Source organism: Vicia villosa, linkage group LG3 (assembly GCF_029867415.1).
Source record: "Vicia villosa cultivar HV-30 ecotype Madison, WI linkage group LG3, Vvil1.0, whole genome shotgun sequence".
Lineage (NCBI taxonomy): Eukaryota > Viridiplantae > Streptophyta > Magnoliopsida > Fabales > Fabaceae > Vicia > Vicia villosa.
In genome coordinates this window covers 58,005,937-58,020,198 of record NC_081182.1, presented here as the reverse complement: position 1 = coordinate 58,020,198, position 14,262 = coordinate 58,005,937, and the positions used below count along the sequence as shown (strand labels likewise).

General features: G+C 35.4%; 1 protein-coding gene across 1 annotated transcript; it reads left to right on the top strand.

The window, feature by feature from the left end:
* Positions 1-13,092: 13,092 nt before the first annotated feature.
* Positions 13,093-14,262, top strand: LOC131658135 (uncharacterized). Its single transcript, XM_058927465.1, has one exon. It carries the CDS (start codon positions 13,093-13,095, stop codon positions 14,260-14,262), a length of 1,170 nt encoding a protein of 389 aa, XP_058783448.1.

Here is a 14,262-nt window from a genome sequence, read left to right as displayed (position 1 = left end):
TTTGTTTTGTGTTTTTTAGGTGAACGAGTTACATTCACACTCCGCTGCTCGACCTTTGGAGACTTATGCTGGGAATGGAGCGGAAATAACAAGCTCTTAAGAAAAGAAAATCAAAGAGTGTGGTTTGTGTTTTAAAGAATGCATGAGGAAGACCTAAGCTAAGGGGGAAAGCTTGCTACCTAATGTTATCATACAAAGGGTACAAGTCTAAACTAAGCTATCAACCTACGAGGGAAAAGGGAAGCAAACAATAATATCACACAAACGAGCATCCGCTCGTAAAGCAAACAAACCAACGGTACTGACCGAGTGGTAGAAAAGCGGTCCCGCCATAGCCAAGGGGAGCAGCTCAACCCAAGTCAACCAAGCATTAGACCTCGCGACAATGATCGGGCCATAGACAAGAGGGCGGACCCCTCTCAGCAACCAAGCCGTCACGGATCATAAAGGAAAACGGTGCGTGCGTACACCGAGCATCAACGTCGAGCGACGCGAGCTATAGGAAAGGCGGGGGTCCGGCTACATGAACCCTTTACCTGACATACTCAATAACAAGATCTTTTGCACGTTTGGAAGCAAGCAACGCGAGGCGTGCGCCTACCAAACAGACTCGATGAGACTAGGCGGGGGTTGATTACGAACCCTTGACCGCATGCCTTCCATGAGGACTTAACGGAGTGCCATATAGGACTTATTACACCGTGACTCCCTGCCGCAAAGCACAAATATAAACACACCAACAAAAACAGAGCCTCTTTCGAGGACTTGGCCAGATGCATGTCTAGGTCCTACTTCTCATGTTATTGGATGATGCGGTAAAGCGATAAAATGCGAGAAAATAAAATGAAACGGGATCAATACCAAATGGATGATGATCCGTAAACTATAGCGAAGCAAAGCGAAGAAAGTAGAATCCCGCAAGCGAGCTAGCAAAGCAAAAGCGAATAGTCAGCACACCGATTCAGCACACCGATTAGCCACAAAGCACACAAATGTCGACTCGTATGTCGAGCACAATCACAATACACCTGCAAGAGGAACAAGCAAACCAAACAAGCAGATATAAAGTAATACAGGCGTGTCTCCAGGATGAGAGCACGACACGAGTAAATGAGATAGAATTGTATTCCGCAAGTGAAGCGGAACACTCAAGCAATGAGTATCAATCGGCGACCGTCCAAACGCCTTGCACACTAGCACACAGGTCAGAGATAACAAATATCGCAATCGGAATTGCGTTATTACCATAAAGCGAAAAGAAACGGACAAGTTATGTAAATGTAAGATAAACGATCAACATGAAAAGGAAAAACAAACATGGAGAACTTAACAAACAATCAATATCAATCATCTCATGAGATAGCACGTTTCACAAGCTTTCCAACGATATAAAGAACGCACAAATCGGAGTTACGAGTGAAAAGATACGAAAGTTTGAAGTTAGAAAATAAAATATGGAAAAAACACTCAGGAACCGGTTCCTGCATAGGACAACCCGGTTCCCCATACAAAAAACCAGAGAATGAACATTTCAGAAAACTGGGAACCGGTTCCCACCTAGGGACAACCCGGTTCCTGGTACAAAAACACAGAGAATGAGAAAATAAGCAAGCTGGGAACCGGTTCCCACCTAGGGACAACCCGGTTCCCCATACAAAAAACCAGAGAACACAAAAATTAGCAAGCCAGGAACCGGTTCCCACCTAGGGACAACCCGGTTCCTGGTACTAAAAACCAGAGAATCAGCATTTTTGGATAGAGTGGGAACCGGTTCCCGCCTGGGACAACCCGGTTCCTGGCGTGTAAAAACAGATTTTTAAGCATTTTAAAGGCCTTGGAGCCATTCGCACTCAATCCAAAACGTACCAATTAAGCACAAGCAAACATCAACAACACAATTTACATGCATCCACACATCAAATAATCCACGTGTTAACAATTATGCTAAGTGCGACTCGTCAAATAGAGCAAATATCAAGCAACATTGCATCACATGCATTTATACAAACACGTGGAGTACATCACAAGCAACACAAACTATCAACAACAATTATGCACACAAAGTCAACAACAAATTACGGATCCGAACACGAACAACACAATTCATCATCAACGGATATCAATCATATTCAATCAACATCAAATCCAATCACAATTTACATGAACACGATCAATTCGGACAAAAATACGCAAATTCACCGATCAATCATTATCAATCATCCATAAATCAAGAACAAGGAGTAGATCTAGATTTGAATTCACATATAATCAACAATTAAGCACTTAATTCAATGGTTCAAGGCTTACCGAATGAAGATCCAACCGAAGCACGAACACGAACACGATATGAACGCGAACACGACACGAACGCGACTCAATCACGAAAGCGAATCCGGAGTGGGAGAGAGAGAGATCGCGCGAGATCTAAGGGAGAGAGGAGGAGATTTCAACTTTGATCCTTGATTCTTCAATCCATGTTCTTGATCTTGATGAACTTTGATGAATATTGATGAAAGTTTTATGTAATTTGTGGTTTTGATTCAAGAGAATTGAGAGAGAATTGAGAGAATATGTTTGTGAAAATTGGTGAGTTGAAATTATGAGAGTTCTTCTCTTGATTTGTGAAGAGCAAAATGTTTATATATTGTCAACGCGAAACGTCCAAATTGCCCTCGGTGCGTCTTATTTTGGCTCGTTTTTAAGGAAACTCGGTTCGGCTCTAAATTTCGGAACTAAACCGATGCCATTATGAAGATGACCAAATTTGTGACCCGTCGCCGCGAGAATCACCTCAATTCGATAAGCGATGAAGAAAACACGCCCGTTTGAATGACGAGAAACGTCAATTCATCTGGTGCGACTGCGCAGAATTTTGTGAGTACCGCTCAAAAAACTCGATAAAACTCTATCTTCGGCTCAAAATCTGAACAAGCATGTGTGACGAAGAAACGAAGCTACCGAAATTTCTGAGAAAATGCCGCCGGAATGGACTTCATACAATAAAAATCGAAGAAGTTATGAATTTTCAAACTAGGTGCGACATACTCGAAAACACACTTTTCACTGAAAAATCAAGGCGTTCTTCAAAATGCTGGGAATTTTTGGTGCATAATTGGTCTTCGGTCCGAACATATAAAATCTTGGTAATGATAGTACGGAGCTCCAGTTAAATTTTCAAGCGAATCCGACGAGCGGATTGTGAGATATGAATTTTTTATTGTCCGAAAACCCTACATTCAGCACCGTTTTTCACTGCGAAACCTCAAGTAATTTGCAAATTTGACAACCTTCTTCAAAGAATTAGCTTCCGAGCCGAACACGAAAGTTGTAGACATCGTCGAAACAGTCAAGATAACGCGGGAACTAAGCTCATATCACCTTCCAAATATGACTTGCGAATTTTTTCTCGTATTTCCACTGTTTAAACCATTTTTCACGCCTTTCTTCTTAAACCCATGAAAACTCTTTATTATTTTTCTTCAATTTTGAAATGACGAAATAAACGTCATTATTAACTTATAGCTCAAATAAAGAGGGCAAATTTTGGGGTGCAACAGACGAAAATCTTTTAAGTGGGGGAGAGTTGTAACAACCCAATTTTTATTAGTATTTATTTTACTATTATTTATTTAATTAATTGGTGTGTTAATTATTTATTTAATTATTTGTTGTGTTAATTATTTATTTAATTATTATGTGATATAATGATTAATTTAATTAACTAACCTTGTTTGTAATTGTGTTTAATTGGTTAATTGAGATAAGTGAATTATATTAATTAATTTGGTGCGTATATTTGTGTCTATTTAATTATTGGTGTTATTTGATTTAGTAACTAAAATAGAAATAATAAATAGTATATAATTTATTGGGGCTTAATTATTGATGTTGGAAGTAAATAGGGGGGGTGTTATATTTAGGCCCATATAGAATAGTTATAAATGTGAGAATGAGGGAATGACATAAGTTCATATTCATTTCTCCTCATTTCTCACGGCTAGACAAGAAGAGGAAAGAAAAGAGGAAAAAGAGGAAGAAAGGGGAAGAACGAGGAAGAGGAACTAGGGTTTGGAGGAGAAATTAAAGAGGTAAGGGGGAGAATCCTTATTATTATGGGTTAGTATAATTGGGTCAATGGGTAGATTAACATGATTTAGGAATTTTGTTATTCATTTATTTTTAGGTTTTGACATGTTTAGAGTGAAACCCCTAAATTCTCATGGTTCTATATGTTTTTTTTATGCTGTCTTACATCTACTGTTGCGGATATATATACTTGTGGTGGAAAAGTAGTGTTTGTATTGATACTATGTTTTGTTTATTATATTGTAGCAATAAGATAGAAAATGAAATATATATATTTTTCTCCTGTTCTTGTTCCGTAGCGCAAGAAACAAGTATAATATTAACTTATATTACTGTAGCGCACCAATAAGAATAAGTACTGTCATGTTCTACTGTAGCGAGAAAACAAAAGAAAAGTATAATATAATTCAAATAATCCCATTAGATCGAATAGCGGAATTAAGCGGTATAATTACTTATCCGGAATTTGATGAAAATTTACGTGGTAGCTAAGTTTAATTAGTAGATTAACATGGTGATGTTATTTTGTTGAAATTGTGATTTTTACGAATCGACCGAAATTGTGTTTTATTTAAATATTCTTTATAAATAAATTTTAACAATTTAATAGAGTTGTCAGTAGAGTTATTAAAGTTGTCAATAGAGTTGTTAGAGTTGACAATAAAGTTGTTAGAGTTGTTTTGAATTATTAAGAGTCATACTTTTGTTGTTTCGAGTAATTCTGACATGTTTAGAGTTGTCAGTGTATAATGTCGGTGTTTTCTTTTCATTGGAACTTTAACAATTCATATATTTTAAACCGTAACTCCGTTTGAGTTTCCGTTCAAGGCGTTAGAAAGCTAGCACGATATTCTTTTCAATAAAAATGGTCTTGAGCAATAGAATACTAGAAAGTGGAAATGTAATAGAAATAGAATTGAATTGAAATTAATATAGTGTGATTATTAATTGGTTGATTAAATTAATAGTTGAATTAATTTCAATGTGTTCAATTGATTAGCGTATAATTGGAATTGAATTGATTATTCGGTTTGTCAGTAATTACGGTATTTTGAGGATTTGTCCGTAATTGTGTTTTGTCTTGAATATGTATGTTGAGAAATATATATTTCCATGCCAATGATGTTGTGCTAATATTGATTCTCTGTGAGTAGTTGGTTAATATTAATTCTAATGATTAATTGCTTGATGTTGAAAGTGTGTGTTCATGTATAATTGGCAAAATGAGAATTAAAATGAGATAGTGTGGTTACTAGTGTTAATTTGATTGTGTGAATCGTAATTGATTAATTGGCCTCTTGTATGTGAATGATGTGTGTGTTGTGTACAATTGGTGGATAATTCATAGGGTTGAGTTATTGTGATATGCGGAAAGTTAAGATGGTAGAGATGATCTTAATTGCATATATTTGTAACATTGTACATACATTCATATCATAGTGTGCCTTGAAACACAGGTGGATTTGCTTTGAAACACAAGCGGGCTTGGATTCTAGAGCGAATCGGAAGCCGTAAACTATATGTTTACAATTGGTGGACTTTGGTCTTGTCCGGAACGGAAGTGTTGCTTAGATTCTCGAGTTATGAATCGGAGGCCGGTGAAACTCAGAATTTCACATTGGTACCACATGCATAGTGTCACATGTTTCATTGAGTCACATTAGAGTTATGTGATAGTTGCTTATGTGCATTATGTTGTTATGATGTGTGCATGAATGTGATAATTGATTATGTGCATTATGTTGTTGTGATAAGTGTACGAGTGAACAATTGATTATGTGCATTGATGTTGTGATGCTATGTGTATGAGTTTGGTAATTGATTATGTACACTTGGTGTTGTAGTGATAATTGTATTAGTTGATAATTGAGAAGGGGTGATGTTTGAATACGTAATTGGTTAAATGCGAGGATATGTGATAATTATGGCTATGTGTATAATTGAGAATATAGTATTGAGATATTATACTCTTATACTTGGTGTATGCTTAATATATGTGAATTATAATTAGTATTAATTTCATGATTAGGCAAGTGTAATGCATTCCTATAATTGTTGATTTAACCATTGTATCTCATTATACTTTCTTCATAATGGTTCGTATTCTCACCCTTCTGTTTTAATGTTGCCCTCGTTTGGCGACATGCAGGTTTGACGATTAGTAGCTGGCGTGTGATCTAGTCGGAGTTTCTTCCGAGTTGCTTGGTAATTAAGTAGCGAGTCAATGCTCTAGTCATGTAACACTGGGTAGCTTAGACGTTGAACTCATGTTCTATTTGTTTATGCATTTTGTTATAACTTGCGAACATGTTTAATTAGTTACTTGTTGTTGAGAGGCCTTAAGCCAAATATTATGATCATGGTATGGGACATGTATCATTTATATGAAACACATGAGTATCACTTTCCGCTGTTAATGCATATTCTGGATGAATTATGATTATATGTAAGGTGTTATTTGAAATGACCAGGTGTATTGTATTTTGTGGATAAATGCTGTCGGTTTTAAAAGCTTTTCAATTTTTTTGAAAACGTCAATGTGACGCCCTTTGAGTTATATGCATGCTTATTCTCTGATTATATGCTTATTATTTTATGGGGTAAAAAGGGGTGTTACAGGAGTGTGGTGGGGATAAGAGTCTGGGTCCGGATGGCTATTCTTTTCTCTTTATAAAGAATTGTTGGCACTTTCTTAAGGAAGATTTTGTTCGGTATTTCGAGTATTTCTTCGAAGGAAACGCCATTTCAAAGGCAATCACCTCTTCTTTTTTGACATTGATTCCGAAGAAATCTAATCCGGTGTCTTTGGCCGAATATCGTCCCATTTGTTTGTTTGGTTGCATGTACAAAGTAGTGACAAAGCTTTTGGCGGGGAGACTTAAAAAAGTGTTGACTTCGATCATTTCTAATTGCCAAAGTGCGTTTGTTCCTGGTAGGCAATTGCTTGATGGAGTCTTGGTTGCTAACGAGGTGGTGGACTATGCTAGGAAAGAAGGTAATAATTGTATTCTTTTTAAAGTTGACTTTGAGAAAGCATATGACAAAGTTAGTTGGAACTTTTTACGTTACATGATGAAACGGATGGGTTTTGGTCAAAGGTGGTTGAAGTGGATGGAGTTATTGGTGTTTAATAGTAACATGTCGATTCTTGTGAACGGTAGCCCGACAAAGGAGTTTACCGTTTCTAGGGGTTTGAGACAAGGAGATCCTCTATCTCCTTTTCTTTTTGTTTTGGTTGCCGAAGGATTAACGGGCTTAGTCAAAAGATCTATCAAAGTTGGAGATTTTCAAAGATTTGAGATTAAGAGATCGTGTGGGGTTGATATTCTCCAATTTGCGGACGACACCCTTCTTGTTGGCGAGGGTAGTTGGAAGCAAATTTGGGCGATTAAGGTGGTTCTTCGTGCTTTTGAAGTTGTTTCGGGTCTTGGTATTAATTTTCAAAAGAGCAAACTTATCGGAATTAATTCTAATGCCCATTTCTTGGAAGCGGCGTCTCATGTTCTCTCTTGCAAATTGGAAGATAGCAATTTTTTCTTTCTCGGTATTCCTATTGGCTTTAATCCTAGAAAGGAATCTTCTTGGAATCCTCTGGTAGAGAAGTTGAAGAACCGTTTGGAGGGGTGGACCAATCGCTTTCTTAATTTGGGAGGTAAAATTACTCTTCTAAAGTCCGTGCTTAGTTCTTTATCCATTTTCACTATGTCTTTCTACAAAATGCCTTCGAAAGTGGTTAAAAAGATTACTTCCATTCAAAGCAATTTTCTATGGGGGGGAGTGGAGAACAAAAGGAAAATTCATTGGGTCAAATGGAGGGATGTCAATCTTCCTTTTGAGAAGGGGGGTTTGGGTGTAAAAAATTTAGCTTTGTTTAATGTGGCCCTTCTTAACAAATGGAGATGGAAGATTCTTCAAGGTACCGATGCCCTTTGGTATAGTATCTTGAAAGCTCGTTATGGAGATTTGTCTCTTAGGATGATGGGTGGGGAAAAGGGGGCGGCCCTTTCTCGAGGATCCTTTTGGTGGAGAGATCTCTTAAATCTTTCTTATAATTCTTTTGGTGATCCAATTGTTGATTGTAGTAGGTTCTCCGTCAACAATGGTTTTAATACACCTTTTTGGCATGCTAAGTGGATAGGAGAATCATCCTTGAAAGTCCTCTTTCCGGACCACTTTGAGGCTTCCAATTTGAAGCACGTTTCCGTGGAGGCAATGGGGGGTTGGAGGGATGGAGGGTGGACTTGGGGGGGACTTTGGTTTGGCGGGGAATAGCCTTTCGATTGACGTGGGGGAGTTGAGAAGTTTCGTGGGCGGGGCGGAAGGGAGGAGTGAGGGGAGGGATGAGGTGGAGTGGTACTACAACGACGATATGGACTTTTCGGTGGCGTCTTGTTATTCTTTTCTTATGAAGAGCTACATCCCTTTCGGTCCTTCTAATAAAAGCGATGAAGCTTTTGGTATTTTGTGGAAATTGGAAGTGCCTTTCAAAATCAAAGCGTTCGGGTGGAGACTTTTCCTTAATCGGCTTCCTACAAAGGATTTGTTATTGCTTAGAGGTATCCCTGTTCCTTTAGATAACATTTTTTGTTCCTTTTGTAGTGTTGACTTAGAAAAGTGTAGGCATACTTTTTTTATTTGTGGGGTAGTTGAAAGGATTTGGAATGATATAGCTTCTTGGGTTGGTATGGGAAAGGGCGAAGGACGAGTGTTTACCGAGTTTTATGGAGTGACACTCCTTCTTTAAACTCAAGAAAGTTAAGAGGTGTAAATTGGGTGTGGTTTGGTTGGCGGTTACTTGGTGTCTTTGGTTAGTTAGAAATGATGTGTGTTTCCGGAATGATGGTTGGAGCGTTAACAACATTGTTTGGAACATTAAATTTACGGTGTGGAGATGGTCTTTTTGCGGGAATATTACCGCTACCAATTGCAATTTTTACGATTTTTATAAAGATCCTTTGTGCTTCCTTTCGTAAGGATAATTGGTTTGTAATTTTCCTCTTTTGATAGGCTTATCTGATGACCATTGTAATTGGGTTTGAGAACCCCTAGTTCTCCTATATATATAATCCTTGCTTATGAAAAAAAAAAAGTTAAAATTTGCGTAACAACTTAATATTTCATTTTATTTAGTGTTCAATATGTATCTGATAAGGTTATCTGATGTGAGAAGAGTCTATAAAAAGTATAAAAAAAAACCAAATAAGTTATATAATGTAATATAAATGCATTGAATAATTAAATGATATATTTCATGCAGTTAAGCTATCGATCTCCATCAATAATAATTCTCAAACAATGTAATATTAATAACCCTTACATAATTGTATTTACACATGTTACATTCTTTCTTTAATATTTAATAGTCACCGAAATTGCTACGAATTTCTAAGATATTTTTAAATATAATGTGTATAAAATGGTATAAGAAATGTATTGCATAAAATTGCTACAATTTAATAGTCTGATTCTATTGCATGAAATGTATTGCCATGTTATAATGGAACATTTTTTACCAATAGGTATACGTTCTATTCTGCCAGAAAAAGTAAGAAGCGCAATAACTAAACTGTGTTTTTTCTTCAGGTCAATTTGCAGTAAGGTGATCGATCCCGCGATCTTACCTACATTGCAAAAAGAGATAGTTGTTACTTTATGTGATCTTGAAATGTATTTTCCTCCCTCGTTTTTTGACATAATGGTTCATCTAGTCGTTCATCTTGTGAAAGAGACACAATTGTGCGGACCAGCTTATATGAGATGGATGTACCCTACTGAACGTTATATGAAAATATTAAAAGGGTACGTGAAAAACAGAAGTCGACCGGAGGGTTGTATTGCCGAGCGATACATTGTTGAAGAAGCGGTTGAGTATTGTACTGATTTTCTGTCAAATGTTCAATCAATTGGACTCCCTAAATCTCATATTGTTGAACAACTAGGCGTCGCTAATATGCACTCATACATCCGGTAATATTCACTCATCCGATATATTATTTAATTAGTCGAACAATTTATTTACACATTTCAATGAAAATAATCTAATGTTTATTATGTTTTTATTTAAGGTTGTTGTATGACAGAGTGTTGCGCGGGACTGCGTTGTCAAACAGATTCCGTTAGAAAGCGCTTAATCGATAGATTCATGTCCTCCGGCAATACAGAAAGTCTGATTCTTTGGGCGTATAATACCCGACCAGTAGGGTTAGTTTCTCATTCTTGGTTCATCTAATCTTTGTTTCTTTTGCGTAGCAAAATTTTTATATAACCTATTTTTTAATTTATAGAGCACACTGGTTGTTGCTTGCTATCAACCCGATAAGAGAAGTGGTATATTTTCTGAATTGGGTAGATGGTGAGTGGAGCAATTATTCGGCTATGAAGGAAATGATTGATTTGTAAGTGGGATCGTTCTAAATATTCTTGTATATTTATATATTTAATTATTTGTGAGATTGATCTAAATATATGCTTTTATATTTTTGTTAGATCAATACAAGTGTTCCGAAGTCAACGAGACGCACGGGTATCCCGGACTAAATCAAACAACATTACTTGGATTAAAGTGCAGGTACATTATTTTTCACAATTTTGCTTATAATATTTATGCTACTTTATAAAACAAGACAACTATAAAATCTTATTTGTTTTCTATGTAGTGTTCGATACAGCGAAACAGTTCAGATTGCGGATACTATGTTTTGAGTTTTATGAAAGAAATCCTTCAAATGAATCAACTAGAGATTCCAATCACGGTATAGATTTATAACTTAATTAGATAACTTCTTATAATTTATTACATTTAACTAAATCATTCTTATTATGTTTTTGTTCTGTAGTACTTTGACGAATTCCGTGCTGCTTCTTACACGAGACTTAAGTTGGAAGAAATCAAAGAGGATTTGTGTCAATTTTATATTCATCAGCTATTCATGTAGGATTTGTGTCGATTTGAAGTATAATATTATAGTACTCTAGGATATATGGTTACTATAATGATGTATATATATAATTTTGGAACTATAATGATGTATATATATATAATTTTGGATATTATAATGGTATTATATTAGTATATATATAGTCCTACCTATGGTTGAAAATATATCTCGTCGAAAATATATTACAGGTCGAAAATATTACAGGTTGAAAATATATTAGAGGTCGAAAATATTACAGGTCGAACTGGGAGGCTGAAATTACAGGTTGCACTTTAAAATACCTCATTTAGCAACGACAACGCTTTTAAAAAACGCTCTTAAAGGCCCACCTACTAAAGTGCTTTATTACTAAAAGCGCTGCCTAAGATTAAAAAAAAGAAAATAAAATAAAATAAACGCAACCTACGAAAGCGCTTTTGGAAAAGCGCTATTATAGAGGGGGGCTACAAGAGCGCTTTTTCCAGAAAAAACGCTCTTATAGGGGGGTCTACCAGAGCGCTTTTTCTGGAAAAAGCGCTCTTATAGGGGGAGCTACCAGAGCGTTTTTCTAGAAAAAGCGCTCTTATAGGGGGGGCTACCAGACCGCTTTTAAAAGCGCTTTCGTTACCTACGCCAGCGCTGGCTTTGGCAGCGCTTTAAAGCGCTCTAAAAGCCCAAAATAAGCGCTGTCGTTGGCCTTCCGTGTTGTAGTGAACCCTGCCATATAGGCGAGATTCGAGTTAACCCCTATTTTTTTTTTTAATTACCCGCTTAAAATATGAAAAGTTCTATGATTTATCCCTAGGACCCCTGTAAACTTATTTTTTTGATTTATCCCCCTGTTTTTCATTGTTTTTTACACGTTTAGGGATACCGTCACTACTAGAAAATTTGCTTTTAGTGACCGAAAAAGCTTAAAAATCGGTCACATTCTTTTTCATAAAATAAAATAAAATATTATAATACCTAGGAATCAAACTTGTGACCTTCGTGTATTTTAATAACAACTTTCCACTACACCACTTAACAACTATTGTTATATTTTATATTTAAACATATATACATATAGTTTTTTATAAATATATTATATGTTAAAGCAATAAAAATATGAAAACTTTAATAAAAATTTAAATTTCAAAGAGAATTAAAATCTTTAAAAAAAATGAAAAGGAAATAGCAAATTAATAAAGAGGATAAAAAAAGAAAAAGAAAACAAAAAATATTAGTGACCGAAATTTTGGTCTCTAATTTATATATAAAAATTAAATTGAATATCAAAATATTTTTTGTGACCGATTTAGTGACCACTTAAAATTGGCTCATGAATATTAAATTTTGGTGGCTAATTCAGTCACTATAGTCACTGAAATTTCGGCCACAAAATATTGGTCTATAAATCGGTGGCTGATTTATTTTAGTGACCGATTTAGTGACCTCTTAAAATTTGTTCATGAATATAAAATTTTGGTGGCTAATTCGGTCACTACAGTGACCAAAAATTTTCGGTCTCTAATTCGGTCACTAAAAGCGAATTTTCAAGTAGTGCATAAAAATACAAGGGGTAACCCGAATCTCACCTATATAGCAGAGGATAAACGTCTATTATCTCTAAAATATATAACCTAATCTACGTGTCATTTTGTCACCTTAATCTTAAATGATGTTAATATAGAAAAATACATTCACGTACAAATCTTAATTGAATGTAAATATAGAAAAAATAGATTCACGTACAAATTTCATTCCTATTATATGAATTCAAAGGAACCTTGCCTATTATATGAATTCAAAATCTTTGCCAACGGATACGTCTCTTGATATTTGGAAAGTAGTTAATTTTAAAACAAAATTCTTATTTTAACGACCTTACCTATTATATGAATTGATTATTATTTTTCAGCCAAAAGATTTTATGTTGAAAAACAAAAGATTTGTTTTTGCAGTGACAGTATTATTATTATATATATGAACTCTAACATAACTTTTATTATCACACACATCTTGCATTTATTTGTTACTCTTTTTCTTTAGCTATTTTTTGTAGTCTTCATATATTTTTCATCTTTCAATTTTTTCATTCCTAGAAAATATGGCAGTCTCTCAAGAAGACATTGCTTATGAGATATTTTCTTGGTTACCCGCAAAAATCATTTTTAAATTTAAATTAACTTGCAGTTCATTTTCTAAATTTCCAGAAGAATCTCCTTTCAAAACAAAGCAATCTTGTAATTTGTTAGGGATGAGTGATGCGTGTTTCTTCCTCCAACATGATCAAATAAGTCAGAGATATCAAAAAAGGATTGAGTTGCACCATTTACCTAAAGAGCAACAACTTTCTGGTGTTCCTAACAATGTTTTAACGTTCCTATCAAACTCAGCTTGTATTCTAGCTTCTAGTAATGGTTTGCTTCTTTGTCATACCATTAATGAAGATCCAATTGAATTGTTTATTTGCAATCCAATTACAAAGTCTTGCTTTTTCATTCCTTCTCCTGAGTCATTTAGAAAAATCCATAACTTTTCTACTGTAAATGTCATGTTAGATTGTTCTAACAGCTCTTCTTCTGATGACTATTTCATACTTCTTTTAGAAAACACAGAAGAATGGTCACCAACTAGTTATGCATGCAATATATATCATGGAAAAGAAGGCGTGTGGAAATCAATGGAAAACAACTTTTTAAGTGGTGGTAGGAATATGAAATTTGACATGCCGGTGTTTTACAATGGAGCCGTTCACTTCATCTCAGATTGCTCGGATTACTTTATGAGATCGAGTCCTTTTTATAAGCCTTACATAGTGTCTTATAATTTTGAAAAAGGAACTTCAACTATTCTTGAATTGCCGAGGGAAGCTATAAAAGGTTTTCACATCGAGTGTGACATGGGCATATTTAATTGGGGTAAAGTGACAAGTTCCAATAGTTCTATATGTTTAGTGAAATCAAGAAAATCTGTTTTTTCCATTTGGATTTTAAAAGATTACAACTCATGTTCATGGAAAAAGATTTTGAAGGTGAGAGTCAATGCATTGGGGTTAGAAGAGAAAGATGCTCATGTTACCGGATTTACTGTCATGAACGGAAATATTTTAATTTTTTCTACTGAACACAAGATTTATAGTTGTGGTTTAGATGAAGAAACATTCATGATGGTTGAAGAAATAGGCTCGCACAGTTGTGGATCCAATCCTCGCTTTCTTTCTTACTCAAACACTCTCCGTTCGTGTGGGACTAATGATCAAACCATGCCTTGCTAG